Source organism: Xiphophorus maculatus, chromosome 4 (assembly GCF_002775205.1).
Source record: "Xiphophorus maculatus strain JP 163 A chromosome 4, X_maculatus-5.0-male, whole genome shotgun sequence".
Classification (NCBI taxonomy): Eukaryota; Metazoa; Chordata; class Actinopteri; order Cyprinodontiformes; family Poeciliidae; genus Xiphophorus; species Xiphophorus maculatus.
Genome location: NC_036446.1, coordinates 10,109,743 through 10,128,995, shown reverse-complemented (window position 1 = coordinate 10,128,995; position 19,253 = coordinate 10,109,743). Strand labels below are relative to the sequence as shown.

The following is a 19,253-nucleotide window of genomic DNA, read 5'->3' as shown; positions in this document are numbered from 1 at the left end:
TAATGAATAAAGGCAAATCAAGATGCTGACTTTTACAGTTAATAATTTAAATGTGTATGCATTTAAACACTTTGGGTCTAAATCAGTCTTCGGGAAAATTTCAAAATGATTTCAAGGAGCTCAACTGATAGATTTCTGAGCATGAAATTTACAAGCCAGAAAGCTAACACCCTGACATGATGCAGCATGGCCGACACAACTCTTTGTCACGGAAATCATAGGCAGAAAGTGGAATGCATGATTAGGTGAGTAATTATACTGCATTGCTGCATTGACACCAATCGGCCAACGTGAGTAATTTCCATATTTAAGTAACAGTAGAATTAAAACCAATACACAAAGAGAGAAAGAGATCACATACAAATAGTCTTGCTTTATACAAATTGCTATGTATGAACTGCAGCAACATTCAGATATGCAGTTAGCTAATCTAACTGCATATCTGAGTCAGAAAAATCATTACTTTCAAAATAAAGCACTAGTTATCAGATTAATAATTCTTCCAAACATTTCTTTCATTTTTATTTGAACATTTGAACTTAATTCTTCTTTGTTTAAATACCCAAATATATATGATATAATTTAGTTTAAAAACATGAAACAAAATTAGAATAGCCTGATTCCAATACATGATTTTGACAAAAACTGAGAATGTCTTTACATTTGTGATCTACAAACTGACACAAAAATGCCTCTTTTCTTTGGACTTTTATTATTGAGAATGTTACACTACTGGTGGCTTCATATTGTACACTTTGCACCTTGTGAGCTCAGGTTCCATTACCACACACAGAAGATCTTTATATTAAAGGAATAAAAAAACAGCCTTATCCTAGCATCGCAAACATTATCTCATGTTAGGGTGAGTTATGCAATCCTCCTGGTTGTATTTCTTCTTCCAATCTGTTCTGCGCCCCAGAGACGTTTACATTCTCAGGATCTCATCTCTTGTAAAGTGCAACAATCCTCCAAATGCTGTCGTCACGGGTCAAGAGCCATTTCCTTTACAGAAAACCTCTTGCTTCACTTTTTTTTACTTCTTGAGCGGACATAGAACTGAACATAAAACTAAAAGTTGTCTTCTTTTGTAAAATACCATCAATAAAGGTTTCAAAGCCTTAATTGTTTCTTGTGTATTCTTGAAAATCTGTAGCTTTGCTGTGAATTTACATTGTTAATAATATTGCTTTGTGAAATCATCCACACTCATCTAAATAATGGGTTAATTAGAACATTTAAGTGACAAATAGGGGCGTAAAAGTATATGGAAAGATAAGGCATAATTGCTAGCTTTATTTTGCAAACACAGGGCTGTCACTGTTTGAAGTTATTTTCCACTGATATTTCTACAGAGGCATAACTAAATCACACATTTATCTTAAAATGTGCAAATATCATGCACTGTAGCACCACAGTAGCAGGATTTAATGGAATTTGTGGCGTAAAATGGCATTTTTCATATCAGGTGCTTATGCAAGATTTCAGACTGACACATTTTCAAATGCTTTTTAGAGTCATCATGATAAATACCCTAAAATACTGGGTAAAGTTCTTCATTCATATATTCATAAATGACTGTTCTTGTTTCCATTATATGAACTAGGTGGTGCTCACTGTGGCTTTATCACAAAAAAATAAAATAAAATATTTTTGATTACATAAAATAAGTCTCCAAACGTCTGTATTGTTAAAATCTTTTGCTTCTTAAACTATATCAGTGTCCTTTACTTACATACCCTTACCTTGTTAATCAAACAGCTTTAATGTGTGCAATGGTTTCTTCTGATGTGATATAACATTAGCAAAACAGGTGAGTAACATGGATATTTATGGAATGGAAAAGCTAGTTGAGCTTTGCTTTGTTGCTGCAGGACTCTCCAGTGACTAGAACATTTTAAACTTGGAAGGAAGAAATCTGGTGATAACAATTTACTGCCTTACAAACTCTTCCGAAAGTAGTTCACAGAACTATCCATCTCTAATCTGTGGAACAATGGTCGATTTTTGTTCTGCTGCTTTTTTATACTTTTTTGCTGTTTTAATTTGTCGCCTATAGCCATTTGAGGAGCCTAGCTTTGATGGATGTTTGATTGAAACAGCCACATGTCTAACGCTTGAACTGCTTTAACTAACATTTTTTGTTGTCTAATGTTTTCTATTGGTACTAAACAGATCACAAAAAAGCCTTATGTCCATCCTATTGTCCACAAGACCTGTGATGGCCTGTAACTGATAAATCTGTGTGAAAACATTAGACTGTCACAGTTTGTCAAGAACACGTGTATTCTTATACCTCTAGTACAATTAAAGAAAAAACAATCATGCGTATATAAATTGTTTGTGATATAAAAATAAAGCTTAGCACCTCTTTATGGCAAGTGTTACTTCACTGGAATAAGAGTAAATAGTGCAAATAATTGTGCTGCAAGCATCTACGTGTTTTGAAAAACAAGCATGTGAAAAATCTTAATTAATGCAAATACCCATTTGTGATTAAACAATTATATTAAATTGAAGCTCTTTGTACTCCCATGTAAACAGGGTTACCAACTCCACTGGAAGGAAGTGGTTACTGAAGTGAGGAGGCCATGTTTAGGAAAGACCAACCATGGAGGCACTGAGGTCCCACAACTTTTTGGCAGCAGCGTCATCAAGAGCTGGAGCTGCAGGCTTTTTGCGAGCACAGTCGCTGTACAGGGGAAAAAATAAAGGGAAAAAAAAAATAAGACAATGTCAGCAGAATTGTATCCTTCTTTTTACAGTGCAAAAAGACAGAAACAAAAGTTGTGGCTAAAAAGATATTCAACTAAGTTAAAGCAGATTTCCCCAAAAGTTACTGTTATCAAAATCCATGTTCACTTGCACTTGCCTATAGTAGAGGCCGCTCTCGTTTGCCAGACTCTCCTCCACAGCACAGTAGATACTGGTTTGGGCTCCTTCCCAGGGACTTTTAACAATCATCATCAGGACTGAGGCTATCATCCTCTTCCACCAAGACCAGTGAGGGAACAGGTGGCGACCTAACTCAGTGTGAATCAATCCAGGGTGAAGACTGTACACTGTCACACCGGTGCCTAAAAAGAACCCATCATATAAAGTGTTAGTCACAACATGAGAAAACAATTAATGTGTTTTTACAATGCTCTGTGAAACAGGGAGGCACTGTATGTGTACCTTGCAGTCTTGCAGCCAATTCCTTGGCAAAGAGAATGTTTGCCAGCTTGCTTTGCCGATAGCTTACCAAATTATCGTAGTTTCTATCTAGGTTAATGTCATCGAAATGAATGCGACCTGCAATATGCAAGTTTTTTGGTTCAGTGAATTATAGTATATGCAGAAAATAGCTCAGTAAAGCTCCATAGTAATAATAATACCATTTCACCTGTAACGTGTGCAACGCTTGCAACAACAACAACACGACTTGGAGCTGATTTCTTCAACAGGTCAAGAAGAGAATTGGTGAGGAGAAAATGTCCCAAGTGGTTGACACCAATCTGCATTTCAAAACCATCTTCAGTCTTCCACTTAGGACACATCATAATACCTTGGTGATAAGAAAAACAACAATACAATTTATGAAACTAAACTACCAGCAAAACCATTTATTGTGCCTTCTAAACAGTGTGTCTGCTGAAGGAAGAACAAACTCAGAAGTGCCACAGACCTGCATTGTTAATAAGGATGTCCAGGCGCTTCTCGTTCTCTTGGACGTATTTAGATAGCTCCCTGACAGACTTCAGTGAGGCGAGGTCCAGTTTCTTTACCAAAAGGTTATTGTTCCCAGTTTTTTGACGAATTTCATCTGCTGCACTGTAGGCTTTGGGAATGTCTCTGCAGGCCATGATCACTCTGGCACCTTGGCAAAAAACGTAATAAAATTATTTAATAGCAACACTCAGCTATAGATAGGTTTGTGTGCTTGCACTCCCACTATTTTTGCAGAATTATGAGTATTACCTGATATGATAGTTACTAATGAGAAAGTATATCAAATACTTTGATCAGTTGGTTGATTTCAAAACTTCTGTGTATTTTTCAGTACTTTAAAGGCTCTTCAGTGAGATGCAGAAACAATTGCTAGACTAACCAGATTATACTGTGTGCATGGAGCCTAGAATAATGCAATACTGGCCCTTCACCTGCGGCTCTGCGCCGCTATCCAGCTATCCAGTTGGCTGAACAAGAGTACTGCACTGTTTCCTTACTTACAGGTTGTATACATGAAAAGATAATCCTGGTTGCAAAAAACCCCATGTATATTACTCTTTTTTGAGACTGTGAAGCTAAACTTGAATCAAATAAATTACTTGTTGCTCCTCCTCTACAGAAATTGATGACAGGCTGAAAAGATAAGTCAGCCATTTGATTTAGAATAAGAAGGGCCCCATTTCAAGGTTGCACAATTCAAGGACTAGAGTTAGAGACCACCCTTACATTTGCATCGGATGGTTCCAGAGCAGCTGAGGATCAGCTGCATGGATGGAGGTAGGAGACACTGCCATTCTTTATTAATCTAATAATGTATGACAATGATGTATGACAAGATAGACATATTTTCAGTTTATGCAGCTTTACATTTATGTCAGAAAGTTACTCTTATTGTTTCATGGTGTTTTTATCAGTATATGTTTTCTGTCCAAATACCTATCCAATATAGATGTGAATACAGCTAAAAAGTTCACAAAATAGCATTTGAATAATCTCTTATGATGCTTTTTGAGATTAGGTGGAGTCCTAGCTCCTCCTGGACTTGCTGTTATCTTTAGTCTGGGTCCAGCTGAGCTGAAATTATACAAAATCAAGAGGCCAAGTAAGTTATTGCTGCAGGTAAGATATTAACTAACTCTGTAACCCTGCCAAAAATATTGTGATTTCCATCTATCCTTTTTGTGTAGTAAAAGAAAACAAATAAACCCAAAAACCCTTCCTCCTCTCCACAGAACATCTCACCTCTCTGAGCCATATCCATGGCTGTCACTTTCCCAATCCCAGTGTTTGCTCCTGTAATCAGGACTGTTTTGCCATCCAGCCTGGCCTTGCTCCGACAAACCCCTCCTGCCATCCATCTTCGCAAACCTAGAATCCCTATTCCTATCAGAAGGGGGGAAAGCGTTAACAAAAGACTATAGAATTGCATGTGGTTTGGTATGTTTTAATTAGTGATAAATTACTACACTCATCCAAGTAGATATTTCACTTTTTCAATAACAACTGTAATAAGATTACAATGATTGTCTCTGTCATGATAGAATAGAGGGGCATGAACTATTGTGGGTCCAAAGTACAATTTACGTTGACATTAGACCTCCATAGTGTGCATTCTGCACAGATGCCCTTTCTGCTTTAAAATGTTTAGAAATCACCAAATGTTTCAAAACACGTCCTAAAAAACATTTGAAAAAGACTTACCTGCAACAGCAGCGACTGTGAGACCCGTGCTATGCTTCTCTACGAAGTCCTTCAGAACCTCTGCGTAGTTCTGCATAATTCAAGAACCCGGAAAATTACAACGGATGCAAACTTGAACTTAAAACAATTTTTTTAACATTAACTTTAAATTCTCTGGAAGCGAATTATGTCAAACCATAAAAAAGTTGCGGTTTCCCCTTCTTTATCACAGTGCTCTTACTTCGCATTGAACTATCTAGGGTATTACATAATGAGTACTTATAAACGGGGAAAAGGGCGCTGAGAGCGTTTGGATGGGATTTTCAGAATAAGACTCCAAATAATATGGGATTATTTTTTAGTGCAAAAGTATTTATGCCTTGTAACTGTGAAGTAGCAGAGGAAGACAAAAATACTACTACAATTTATAAACAGAAATATGACCATATCTGTACAACTTAAGCTGTGTTAATCGTGTCTGCATTCAAATTTAAGATGCTTTTTAGATGGACGGATAAATGTTCAATTTGTTTAGTTTTCTCTCCATATTTTTAATATTAAAAATAAAATAACAATTTTTGACACAACAAAACAAAGCACATTGTCATCATAAGCATGCACCTGACTGCAACCTTATAGGAGACACTCAGAAATGTAAAAGTAAATGTTTTTAGTTTGTGTGATTGGGGCGGGTGTAATATTTTCAAAGAATTTGTGCACTGTACCTAGAATAACGCATGGATACTACAGTATGTAAAAAGAACAATTCTACTATCTTTATATTTCCTGAACTGTGTGAAACTTTAAATAAATAGCTCTGTATCATCTCACTTTGGCTGAAATGTTCCTTGTGGTTGAAGTTCTGAAACCATTGTAGTGCATAATCTGATCAAGGGGTTTATATTCAGATAAAAGAAAAATAAGATTGTGATCTGATTTGCCCAGAGCAGGTCTTGCTTTGGAGATGTATCAATTTGCATAAAACAAATCAAAACTTTTTTTTGGGGGGGGGGGGGGGGGGGGGGGTTCTGTCAGAAAACCTGAAAAACTGTTAATAAATTGGAATTATTGAAAAAAGTGAGGTTAGATTAAAATCACCACATATTTCCACAAACATGCTAGGTTGTTTCTCTCTGATCCTATGTCTCCAGAGGTTATTGTGAGATGTGGTATACATTTGTATTAATGATTGCATTTGATTCTTAATAATGCTGTAAAAACAGAAATTGTTCCCCAAATTGTTTTCTCTGCAAAATGCTGCAGTCTTGTTTGTGTTTCTGGACGCAACTCACTCTGACACACTTTGCTCTACATTTAGCCCATTCAAAGCTGCCCCATATTTGCACTGGACATTTTCGTATGAAATAAGTCAGTGTGTGCAGGACAAACAGAGACTCCTAGATTGACAAACTATAATGGTAGCAGAATTGGATCTTAAAATATGGACATTTTTTTTCCTTCTTCAAGCAAGAGATTTTGTGTTTTTAAACATTAAATATCAAGCAAAAATATAATCAAGCTGAAAAATGTCCCCGTTTTTTATGCAACAAACGGCACATATTTAAATTTCACATTTTGTATTTTGAAATAACAATCAATAACTTCTTTTTTGTTATTGTTGTCGTTGTTGTTTGTTTTTTTCCCCACATCTGTTGTAGTGGTTTTTTCCTCCATGTTCCAAGATAGGAATCTAATTATGGGACCAACATCATCGTGTGACTGCAGAAGGCGCTGTTTCTGCTCTGCTCATCAAAGTTGTGAGGGGTGGCAAAGCTGAAGCGAACAGTCCATGGAGCCATAGAGTTTTCGCTACTTTCGCTACTTTCTGCTGGTGAGTTGATATTTTTAAATATAAAAAGAAAGTCAAACCAATTGCTATTGCTGTTGCGCAATTAGAAAACAGGAAAAATGGCTAACACTTTGTTAATATTTGTAAAATAAGACTTTAAAAATTAGGTATGATCAAGAGTTTCTATTTCTCCTTTTCAAAAAAGTAAGTATCAATGTGTTTGAATGTGAATGTTTGAAATAAGCAAAATAAGCTAAACTAAAAGATTGTAGTTATTGCTGTTTAAAAATAAACTCAAATCACTTTTTTATTTTAACTATTGTTGCTTATCACTGGATTCCAATTATATTATCAATTTACAAACAAATGGATGTGTTTGCACCTATGTAAGTTTAATGCTTGTTTGAATTGAATAATTTAGAAGAGTTCAATCGGGCCATATTGTGCTTTTATTTTGAAAAGTGAGCCGTGAAAATGCTGTCAAATTTGGGAGTTGCGTTATCGACTAAAGGTTTTAATTTATCTCTCAAAAGATTTATTCTTTATAAAGTTTTGTTAAGAATTACTTAACAAAGTTCATTTTTAAAACAAAACAAACAACAACAAAAATAAGTAAATAAGCAAACCGGTTCCCGGAAGTTCTTCGAGGTGGCGCCACGTCAGAGCTTCTCCTCTGTCACCGTCATTTGCAAACAGCACTTCTTTAGTCTTCTGCGCTTTAATTAAATTTTCGCCATGCTCAGGCTGGGACTAAGCTGCTTTCTGCTGCATGTGGCTTTGGTTTTTGGGACGGAGCTCACGTTTGAACTCCCTGACAACGATAAGCAGTGCTTCTACGAGGAGTTATACAAAGATGTGAAGTTTGACATAGACTTCCAAGTGAGTTACCTCTCGACCTTCTTGTATTTTAAAAAGTAAAAAAAAAAAAAAAGGTATTAAAATATCTGCATTATTATTGAGTGTTGCAAACATATGTTACGGGCAGGGGCGTTTCTAACATGAACTGGACGGGCCATTGAATAAAAAAAGTCTAGACCCCAAATTCTCTCTATATATAAACTTTGATTTACCTTGTTTGGGCATGTACTTTTGAACATTTCCTAAATGTTCTGTGCTTTTACTGGCTTCACAATGCACGCTCTTCACATGCTGTCTTTCCTTGTATTTTAATTCCAACTAACAGACTTTTGGATTATCCTTTAAAATGGGAAAAATAGGCCAGACTCATTCCTGAAGAACTGGTGTCATGTATGTTTTTTGTTTTGTTTCCCTGGTTCACACCTGAATCAAACGAATGGGCCCTCATGGAGCTCCTGCAGAACTTCATGGCATGCTTAGGAGGAGATTCGGCTCTTTGAGTCAGCTGTTTTGGAGAAGGGATGCATTGTAATCATACAAGACACCAGTCCTACATGACTCTGGTGCAGCAACGCCCTTGCTTTGTTGCTTAATGGTCACAGCTTTTTGTTTTATTACCGGAGCAGAGAACTATTCTAGTTGATGTACCCAAGCGAACTAGGTCTGGCAGCACTGTAAATATCTTATCATTGATAGGTTTTGTAAACCAATGTTTACATATTTATGTTTCAGGTTATTTCAGGGGGCAACTATGATGTGGACTGCTTTGTCACTGATCCCCAAAACAACGTCCTGTACAATGAAAGGAAAAAGCAGTATGACAGCTTCTCTCACACCACAGCCATGGAGGGAGTCTACAAGGTCTGCTTCAGCAATGAGTTTTCCACTTTCACACATAAAATTGTGTACATGGACTTCCGGCACGGAGAGGAGCAACCTCTCCTAGAGAAAATGAGCAGGAGCACAGCGTTGACTCAGGTAGGTCTGGGGATCTTGGTGCTTGGAAACTAACCCAGAAGACTAATATTTACATTTTTTATAGGACTGAGTCACAGATCACTGGGACTAGAAAAAATAAGAGTCAATTTAATGAACTCAAAATAAATAAGTATTATTAAATTTACCTTGCACAATTTATACTATATACATTTTCAAACTATGTTAAACACATGAGGTCTCTATTTGCTCTATTAACAATCTGTTCAGTGGCATGTTAAATGCTATGACTGCTGTTCAAAACACTTTGATCATCTTTGATTTGATGGCTTATGCAGCACCTGGGTTAAAACAGACCGGGTTCAGCAGTGGGACACTTCAGAAGAACTCCACTAGGGGGAGACAAAGTTATTTTGATGTATTTCAATAGTATTTTAAGACTTTCTTCCATTGCTTTTATGGTGATACTGTACTGTTAAAGGAGTTTGTTATTATTTCAAAACACTCCAACATATTAGTAGAAACTGAGTAGTTTTATACAACTTTGAGTGTTAAATCATTGCAGGTTTCATGAAGATTTGGGCATCACTATTTAACAATTGAAGCACACAAAAGAACACAGTATAAGTTTGTCTTTTGGGCTTCATTTGTAAGTTCTTTATTTAGGGATAAAATATCCAATATCAAAATTGGAAATCATTGGGTGTCATTTTTGCTGGCTTTGACTTAAGTTTAGATTTTTCAAATCTTAAGAGTAAGAATTGATATTTTTATTTTCAGTCAGAGACCAGTCTTTATTTTTTTTATCTTTTCCTGCATTGCAGGAACATGTACATCTTAAGAGTTTTAGAAATTGCCTTAATATTGCTGTATAGGCAATTTCCTATAGTGAATATATATTTTTTTATTATTCTGATCCTTATTTCCATGTCCTGCTTTCAGTTGGAGTCGTCCTGTGTTGCCATTCATGAGGTCTTGAAGGTGGTGGCTGACTCGCAGACATGGTACAGGCTAAGAGAAGCCCAGGACCGCACAAAGGCAGAACACCTGTTCGAGCGGGTGACATACTGGTCAATCGGAGAAACTGTTCTATTGTTCGTCATCGGTGTTGGTCAAGTGATGCTTCTAAGGAGCTTCTTTAGTGAGAGAAAAGGCTCTGTGGCGACCACCACTTAATAGTCATCTTGATCTTCCATGGGCATGAACATTTTCCAAGTGCCACCTTGCATTTGGTCATAAGCACATAAAGTATTTTTTTTTTCCTATTAACTGGATTCAATAGTTTTTTTCCTGACTGCTCAAATAGAATCCTCAAACTTGAATAACTTTTTGTTAACAAGCAAAATGTAAAAGAATTACCACAGTAGTTTTTTAAAGTATAGTTTTTATGTTGTCATTTAATAGAAGTGAAACATGATTATTGTCAAAGTTTCACCCCACAACTAGATTCTGTTTAAAAATGTGGAAAATGAATCAAAACCAAAGAAAGATTGTGAATGTCAGTTGAGATTGTTTTACTCTGTGATCCTAATTTTGTTGGGGTGCACTGATTGCAGTTTTCTGGCCAATCACTGATATTTCAAAAGCCTGGCCTGATGATTCAGATTTTCTTTTGTCTGATAAATCACTAAATATAGCAAGTCTCTCAGTTGGCAACAGTAGGGTGACCGTTACCAATCACGCATTGGTAACGGTCACCTGTCAGTCCTCTCTCATGACTGAGCAAAACAAGACAGTAGCTGATTTTCAGACTTTTGCAGAGGTTGATAAGATTGGTTTCATAACCAAAATCCAAGACATTAAGGCCAATTTATCGGTGCACCCTTATCGATTTGTGTTCAGTGTCCTAACAAGCTTTGAGAGATGTCACATTGTCTTTTAGATCTATTGCTCTTTTTTTTGTTGTTGTGATGCTTATTAATTGTATTTAAATGTTTGTCTTGTTTCAACTGCTTGATTTGTATGATTTTGTTTGTCATAAAAAGAACAAAAAGTAACCAAACATGACTTGACTGTTATATTGAGCTGGAAACACAAACTGTTTTGAGATTAAAATCCAGGTGCCAAAGCTGTTTAATAAAATTCTCAGAGGTAGCCTTTAAAAAAATTTTTTTTGTATGTTTAATTTCATGCTTTTCACTTTTTAACTACGTACTATTTTTATTTCAGGACATATTTGGTCATTTCATGTCTCAAGTCTACAGATAAATACAGATTATGCACATCAGTGTTAATCATTTTAGGAAATGGGTGCCTTTTAAAATGCATTGTTTGAATTCCTGTGAAGTTAAATAAAAAAGCCCATCTGTAGACATTCTGGTAAAATCAGAAGAGGATTTGTAGTTTCATGTGACCAAAATTTTTAATTTTGGAAACTAACAATTTTAAAACTCTTTGGTAACTTTTTTTGTTTGCACTGGCTGTCAAAACATTTCATCTAAGTTTTTGTAATTGCTAAAATAGATGGACTGAAAGTTTCAGCACCATGATTGGTCATGGGTTTTCATGACTAGCTGAATTTGTCTAAGTAAGGAGAAAATGTAGCAACCTTCTTTAGTCACCAGTTTGCAACAGGTGGGGGTGGGGCATTTCTGTGTTATTCTTTGCTACGCCAATAAGCTTTGATTTATTTGGCATCTAATTAAAAATACTTTAGTCATGCTGTTAATAGGATTATAGAAAGTGATTTTGAAACATTACCTTTATATAGTTTGGGTCTAAGTATGAGTCAGTTTATTTGTCACATGGATGGATGGATAAATTCAGTCTTTTTGTTAATCAAAGATGCAATAAAACAACCATAAGGATTGTTACATCATGGGTTCAATGTTCTTAACATTTTATACAACTGAGTTAACAAAAATGCCAAATGACAGTTCAGCACTGAAGCAATAAACACATGTTTTTGCATAGGGATGCCCTGTTAGTTAAATTTCTTCTGACGAGTAAAAAAGTATTAAATATATTTTAACAAACATAGCTACTAACACTGCTCTGCTCTGCTCAACTTTTTGCTGAATGTTATTTGTTTAGTCTTGGGTCGCTTCTCAGGAATAGTTGTCTTTTACTTTTCTGGAATTAAATGAAAAAAATATCAAATAAAAAGTTTCTGAAAAATAAGCTTAGAAATAATTCAACCTGTCATAAAGGATAACTTTTCTCTTCAAGAAAAAACACAAACACAAAACCTCCGTATCTGCTACTGCTTTAAAATGTCTCAGTATGGTCACATCTGAAAAATCCAATAATTATGTGACTCGTGACATAAAAGTGTTGAGAACCACAATCCCACATAAACGGACTAAGGTGGAGTTAAGTATGAATTCAAACAACTCCCACATTAGATATTATGGAGCACTGTATGCTTTGACAGTAGTAATTGGAGTCTCATCTTGGTTTTTGCCAAAGCTCTTTTCAGAAATCTTGAATTACTGGTATTTAAGAAAATCTCCTTTGACATATGTTACTAAATTTTGAAAAAGAAAAGTATATCAATCCGCTGTTGTAAATACACCATGATCAGCATGTCGGGGTAAATTAAAAATGATTTAATAGGTTTATTGATATTTTAAATGTTAAAACCAAGGAGCACTGTCTTAAAATTGAAATAATGAAATCCTGAATACTGAAGTATTTGTTTTTTGTTGTTTTTAGAAGAGGGAAGGGCTGTTTCAAGAGTGCAATGGTTTTGCTTTAATGCCTCTAAGTTTTAGTTTTAACTAGAGGATTCAAGTATTTACTTACTTGAAGCCCAATAATTTTTTTAAGACAGGTCACAGGGAGCAGTACATGTTCATTCCCATGTCACAGGCAGCTGTGTGACTGGAGGACTTGTAAAAACATGGCAGCACAAAAGTGTGAGCAAGTACCGGTAGTAGGAAGATGTGTTTACTCTGCCTGAGGTGTGAAAAACACCCAGTTCATCTGTCCAACAAGCTTATCAGGGGCTCTAAGGACTGGAATATTCTCAATTAAGTTAAAATCTTACTATCCATATTGTCTTGGACTTAAATTTGACATTGGTGCTGTCTTATTGGACATTAGGTATGAGTAAGTTTTGTCAGTCATCGTTTTCTCACAGTTGGATATCAAGAAACATGTACAACTGTTGAAAATCATGATTCTAAAATCATATTTGGACTATTACTCCAAGAAAACAATTTTGCTTAATTCCTCGAGTTATTTGTTCTTTTTTTTTTTTTTTTTTGAAGCCTTGCTGTTTTACACCGGGTTGAAATTTACTGTCCACCCCTGGCTGACCGTTCCAGTCCCAGCAATGTTTCACACCAAGGGTGCAAAATGTGTACCCCAGACCTGCCTCCCCACCCACTGAAATATGTACACACACAAAACAGTCATAACAACACAATGGAGCTGACATAAATACCCCAACATCACTGAATACATTTTATAAGTGTTTTAGTTGACTCGTTTTGTGATTAGTTCAAAGTTGTGAAGCCTTACTGAAATGTGAAAACAACATAACATAACATAAACTAGCATATTTGAGGTGTTAACAATAGCTTGGGTTTAATAATGAAGCCTCTAACCAATTTGTCAACTTTAAAGCTTCTGTATAATAAATAAAAATGTAGACAATAGCTACAATAGCAAAAGCAACATATATAAAGAATTTATTCCTTTATAATCTCCTACATAAAACACTGGTTTAAAGGATTTATTGTGAAATGGTCATAATTTGAGAGAAAAAAAAAACCTTTTGGGTCCAAAGAAATTCTTCCAGACATTAAATGAAATCATCCCTGGTTGTTTAGTTTGAAAAGGAAAACTAAACAACTACTACTTTGTACTACTTTGGGTCATTATGGAAATGGTTCTGTTCATATGATATGTTGACATTAGATCTTTTCAAAGTTTGACTTAGTCATAAAGAGTTGACAAGATATTTGATGTGCTTCTTTCTTTGGTACCAACAATACTTGACTCTGTAGGCTAAAGACGTGGTGGCTGCAAAAAATTAAGCTAGTCTACACTGAACATTTCAGTGTAGTAATGGTGCAGTTTTTAACTGAAATAGCAGACCAAAGAAACATTTCTTCATTAAAAAAAAATATAAGAAACTTCACCATCTACAGTGAGAAACAGCTTATAGCAGGGTATCAAACTCCAGTCCTCAATGCCACTGTTCTGAAGGTTTTAGATGTGCCTCTGCTGCACCACACCTGAAAAGAATAATTAGGTCATTAGCAAGGCTCTGGAGAACTGATTTACACAAGGAGGAGGTAATTAAGCCATTTCATTCCAGTGTTTTGATGTGGCACATCTAAAACCTGCAGGACACTGGCCCTTGACGACTGGAGTTTGACACCCCTACAAGCTGTTTCTCACTGTAGATGGTGAGGATTCTAATATATTTTTTAAAGGTTTCAGAGCAGTGGCCCTCCAGGACTGAAGTTTGACTGTGGCTTACAGTGACAGTAGCTCTCAACTTTGTCTCAATAAATTCTTGGCCCATAAAAAAACTGGCCAAATTCTACGTCGTCTTGGAAAAGTTTTCATACTTTTTCAACATTTTTCTGTTTTGTCACTGAATAGTATTCTGGAGAATGTTCCTAAAAGCTGCTCACGCCTTGACCTAAGCCATACCATCTGCATGTTTAGAGTCCTTTAAATGTGTAAACCTCCACACCAGTCTCTAGACTATTGCAGCTTCTTCCAGGATTGTACAGAATGTCACTGCATCCATCTTCACACCAACTCTGACCAACTTCCATGTCCCCATTGAAGAAAAGCTTCATCTTAGCATGATGCCGTTGCCATGTTACAACATATGAATGGTGTTATCAAAACATTTTTAGTTTTCATCCAGATCTTACCTTCCTTCACATGATTTCTGTGTCTCCTTGTGACAAACTGAAAAGGGAATTTCTCCCAACAAGGGCTTTCTCCTTATCAATCTTTAGAATATTGGAAATATTTTTATTTTCTTTCTTATTGTGTTTTCATTTGCCGCACCTATCAGTTTAGTTGGATGGTTATGTCTTGGTAGCTTTGCTGCTGTACCGTACTCCTTTCATTTTTGGGTGCTGGTATGACTAAATGATGCTCTGCAAGATGATTAGAACTGTAAATATTGTTTTATAACCTACCCTCACCATAAACCTGTCATATAGTAGAATTTCAATGAGTTTTGATAGTGAGTTGTTAAACGGCATTGTAGAAATTACGGTACAATATTTCTGAGAACAGTTTAATGCAGAATCAGTTTTTCAGTGAATGACACAGTTACACTCAAATCATCAAGAATAATATGTGCACTCCTTCATTTCCAGGAAAGGAAAACGGTTCAAGTTGTGAGAAACACCCACTTTGCATAGTAATGTACTGTATCTTTTTTAATTGATTGAACACAGAATTTCTATTGATTTCTGCCAGCGCATGCAGCATGTTAGAGGTCAAAGTGGGGTTGATGGTACGAAGGAGACCCAGACAGGTGGCAAGCAGCCCAGCCTGTGAGGCTGCTGTGGGTGGGCGTGCACCCAGAGGTGCCAAACTTCCAGCCCGGCTCCCACAGCCTCACCTCAGTCAGGATGCCTAAGAGGGTCGAGCTGCGGGTTCAGCTCTGGTTCACTCTGCCCTCAGTGTGACACGGTGTGCATACAACTCTAAGTCTGTTTTGGTACCTGGTATGGTGGTATGAAAACTCCCACTATTCATCTTAATTCTTATATTTTGAGACCTCTGGGGCAGCCAAAGAAACTGATATCCAGTCATGTGCATAAATCCAAAGCAGGACTTTAGTTCTCAGAAAATTACCAAAAGAGTTAATCTAGGCAGATTTATTTTAAAAAGGTTAAACATCAAATGAAAGGAATATGTTTTTGAAAATAGAGATTCATTAAAATATTCAATTTGCCTAGACATTTGCACACCACCTAGAAATATGGGCATTTCTTGTTAAAAAAAATTATTTTATAGACAAACATTTCAGAGCTCTTGTTTTGCTTCAACTGTGCTTTGACAGAACTACTGCAACAATTTAAAGTTAAAGTTACTACTGGTGTGTCTTCTATTTATAAAAATGCAATCCTACTACCAGCTTATCTCAGTCAAGAAGAGTGGGAAGACGGGGACAGAGTGGGGTTACCAGTCCAGAGCTCCTGCTTCTCACCACTAAAGTGTGAAGTGACGCCTCCAGACTCATCAGTTCTCAGCAGTGTGAAACCTTCACACCTCTACCTTAATTAGATCATTTTAGGCTTCGTTAATCCTCGTCATATTTTATTTACATTTTTAATCATTTATTGCATCCATTTAAAGCCAAGAAGCACAAAACAGGAGGTCAGAAGAGTGAGGTTCACCTTCATTTTTAAGCTTGTATCGGTGTTGTGCTGACAATGATGATGTTGCTGTTACTACTGCGGTAAAAAATGGTGGGATGCAAATTGCAGAAGATCATCAGATTAAGGAGATGGTGTCAGGTTCAAATTTGGGAGTGAAAACAGGTCAAAGGCAGGGAAATGTTGACCTTTTATCTCCCCAGCATGCTGGCAGATTTAAATTTAAAGCTTGTGAGGAATATATGCTTTACGTTACTCATTAAAATAGCATGTTCTCTGTTGTAGCCGCAAGTGACGATCGCAAGAAAAGAATTAAAGCAAATCTGCTCAAAATCTGTTGAGTTTTAATCAGCTGAAGGTGAAAAAATCTGCATGTGCATCCTCACTTTAGCTTAAATGTTTTACCTTCTGGATGCTTTTAACAAGTCCAGCATCTGTTTTCTACAGATTCTGCCTCAAACCTTTTGTAAAATGAAAATGTTTATGTAGCTCCATGGTGTGTCCAGTTCATTTGCTCCAGCTCATGCTGGGAACAGAAAAACTAACTTCTTTGCATGGAAACATAGCAACATCTGAAGCCAAATGGGATCTTGGTGATGCTACTAACTCAGATCGCCAGTTTTGTTTTGCCAGTTTTGACTTTTTTAGAGAATTGCATGCAAACCCATCTGTGTTACAATTGAAGTCCAGATTGAAGTACAGATTGAAATCAAACTAAAGATTTGTGGCAAAACTTAAAAACATTTCACAGATGTTTTCCATGCAGTGTGACTGGTCACGAGCTGTTTTGCAAAGAAGACGAATCGCAGTTTCTACATGTGTAACACTGGCAGCATCGTGCATCAAAAACTTGCAGAGCTGCACTGAAAGACAACTGTATAAAATAGATGCCTGAATATGAATAAATACCACAGATTTGTAAAAAGAATTGAAAACTACAGATCCTTTTTACTCCCACATCACATTTGTGTTTTGTTCTCTATTAAACACTGAACTAGAAAACATAAAAGCACAAAACCTAAAAAATTAAGAGATATCAATGCTTTTGCAAGGCAATGTGCTCAGGAAAAAAAAATTCTGTGGTTTACTTCTTCACAGCTGACCTCAACTGTTCCAAAATGAACAAAGTAGAAGATGATTCACAAACAAGCCGCTGAACATGTGCAGAATGCATCGGGTGTCCTGGTGAGACAAAACCCAGAAAAAGTAAAAATGTTTGTTGTTTTCAGCAGGAGTCAAAATTCACACTTCCACTCCTGGAGCTGGACTTTCCCAGAGCACAGAGAGAGACTGGAGCCGAAAGCGAGGCACTGTGAGAGGGTCCCACTGCTGGAGCGTGTGTTGTGTGTCGGCGTGTGTGCGTGTGTGTGTGCTCAGGGGCAGTGGCCTCTGCCTTAGACAGCGTGTAGCCAGAATCTGCAGAGGTGTCACTTCACACCTCTGCGGCCTGGCCTGGACTTATAAACCAGTGGCGGAGAGCCGAGCAGCACTCACAGCTTCCCAGTTCTTCCAGTCAGACCACTGAGTTACTTTAACAACATGGATACCTCCTCTGTTCCTCTGCTCGACTACAACCTGCAATACCAGTGGTCCTCTGACACGGACCTTTCCAGCATTTCGTCACCAGAGACGCTCTCGCCAGTCCTGTCCATGGACTCCAGCCTCTCCCCCAACTACCAGCAGCCTCCACAGTCCACTCCCAAAGCAGTCAAGTGCCTCAAGTCCTCACCTTGCTCCCTGCCTGGACGAGGCCGGAAGACGGGTCGGAACACCCGGATTCGCAGCAAGCAGAGGGAGAGCGCCAGTGAGAAGGAGAAGCTGAGAATGAGGGATTTGACCAAAGCTCTGCACCACCTCAGATCCTACCTCCCACCTTCAGTCGCACCCGTCGGGCAGACTCTGACGAAGATAGAGACGCTCCGTCTCACCATACGCTACATCTCCTACCTGTCAGCTCAGCTGGGCCTGAGTGAGGAGGTGCTATTTCAGAGGAGGGAACAAGTGGACACCTCAGCCAGTGACGCGTCCTCTCCTGATCTCACTAGCTACTTTCAAAACTCCTCCGCTGGAGAGCACATGCAGAACCAGAACCCATACCAAGGCCTGTGTTACAGCCAGAACAGACCACTGCATTCTGGGCATTGTAGTTTTGGAGTGAATCAGTTGAGAATGCAGTACGCTGAAGGCCCTCAGGGAGACATGAGCATGGATGCAGGTCTGCAGTCACCTCCAGCATCCCAGCCCTCTTGTCAGGTTTGTAAACATTTACTCACTCACACCACCATTTTGTTTAATGCAACAACATATTTTGTTCATTCTAACACATTCACTCTTTGTCTTTTTTCAAACAGATGTGTGGTAAAGACTTCTGCATCCCACTTGTTCCAAGAGACTACTGGGGCTGACCTCTCAGTGACCACAGACCCATACCCCTTCAGTGGTTTTATTGCATCATTGTGAATCCAGTAACTTATTTTGAGTATATGCTTTTCTACCTTTTATTTATTTTGTCCTATTAAATATACCTTGTAAATATATGACTAACAACTATTTTTTATATTTCCTTATGCATCTATTTATAATAAACTGTTGAAATGCATTGCCATCTTTCTCAATTTGGTATACAGGTTGGACCGAAGAGAGCACTTGGCATCACTAAACTAAGATAAAAACTCCCTCACTCAGGGTTGTCCAAACTTTTGTCACATGGGCCAAAATCATCAGCAATGTCTGCATCAATGTTGAATCTGTTTGCATTATGAAAGATAGCCAGTTTGCAATTTCTTTAGGACTCTGAAAAAGAAATCTACAAAAGAAATCTACAAAAAATCATTTACATTCAGCACATGAACAGGATTTGGGTCATTTTTCTCTGAAAACAGAGAAAAATGAATACAAGTTTAATTTTAAACTTGTATTTGGACAAGTTTAAAATTAAATGCAGAGATTGGTCCAAATCTAAAGCAGATCTTTACTCTAAA

The 19,253-nt window shown here is 37.2% G+C and overlaps 3 protein-coding genes across 3 annotated transcripts; 2 read left to right on the top strand and 1 right to left on the bottom strand.

The window, feature by feature from the left end:
• Positions 1-509: 509 nt before the first annotated feature.
• Positions 510-5,665, bottom strand: LOC102236552 (retinol dehydrogenase 13-like). Its single transcript, XM_005796146.3, has 7 exons — positions 5,410-5,665; positions 4,951-5,091; positions 3,665-3,856; positions 3,383-3,544; positions 3,175-3,291; positions 2,870-3,074; positions 510-2,689 (listed from the first exon to the last, which is right to left on the bottom strand). The coding sequence occupies exons 1-7, from the start codon at positions 5,483-5,485 to the stop codon at positions 2,593-2,595; spliced, it is 990 nt and encodes a 329-aa protein (XP_005796203.1). The 5' UTR covers positions 5,486-5,665; the 3' UTR covers positions 510-2,592.
• Positions 5,666-7,819: 2,154 nt separating this feature from the next.
• On the top strand, positions 7,820-11,065 carry LOC102236300 (transmembrane emp24 domain-containing protein 3-like). Its single transcript, XM_005796145.2, has 3 exons — positions 7,820-8,056; positions 8,768-9,013; positions 9,914-11,065. The coding sequence occupies exons 1-3, from the start codon at positions 7,913-7,915 to the stop codon at positions 10,145-10,147; spliced, it is 624 nt and encodes a 207-aa protein (XP_005796202.1). The 5' UTR covers positions 7,820-7,912; the 3' UTR covers positions 10,148-11,065.
• Positions 11,066-17,811: 6,746 nt separating this feature from the next.
• LOC102227143 (mesoderm posterior protein 1-like) lies at positions 17,812-18,677 on the top strand. The gene is made up of 2 exons (XM_005796199.1): positions 17,812-18,525; positions 18,624-18,677. Exons 1-2 carry the CDS (start codon positions 17,812-17,814, stop codon positions 18,675-18,677), a joined length of 768 nt encoding a protein of 255 aa, XP_005796256.1.
• Positions 18,678-19,253: the final 576 nt, after the last annotated feature.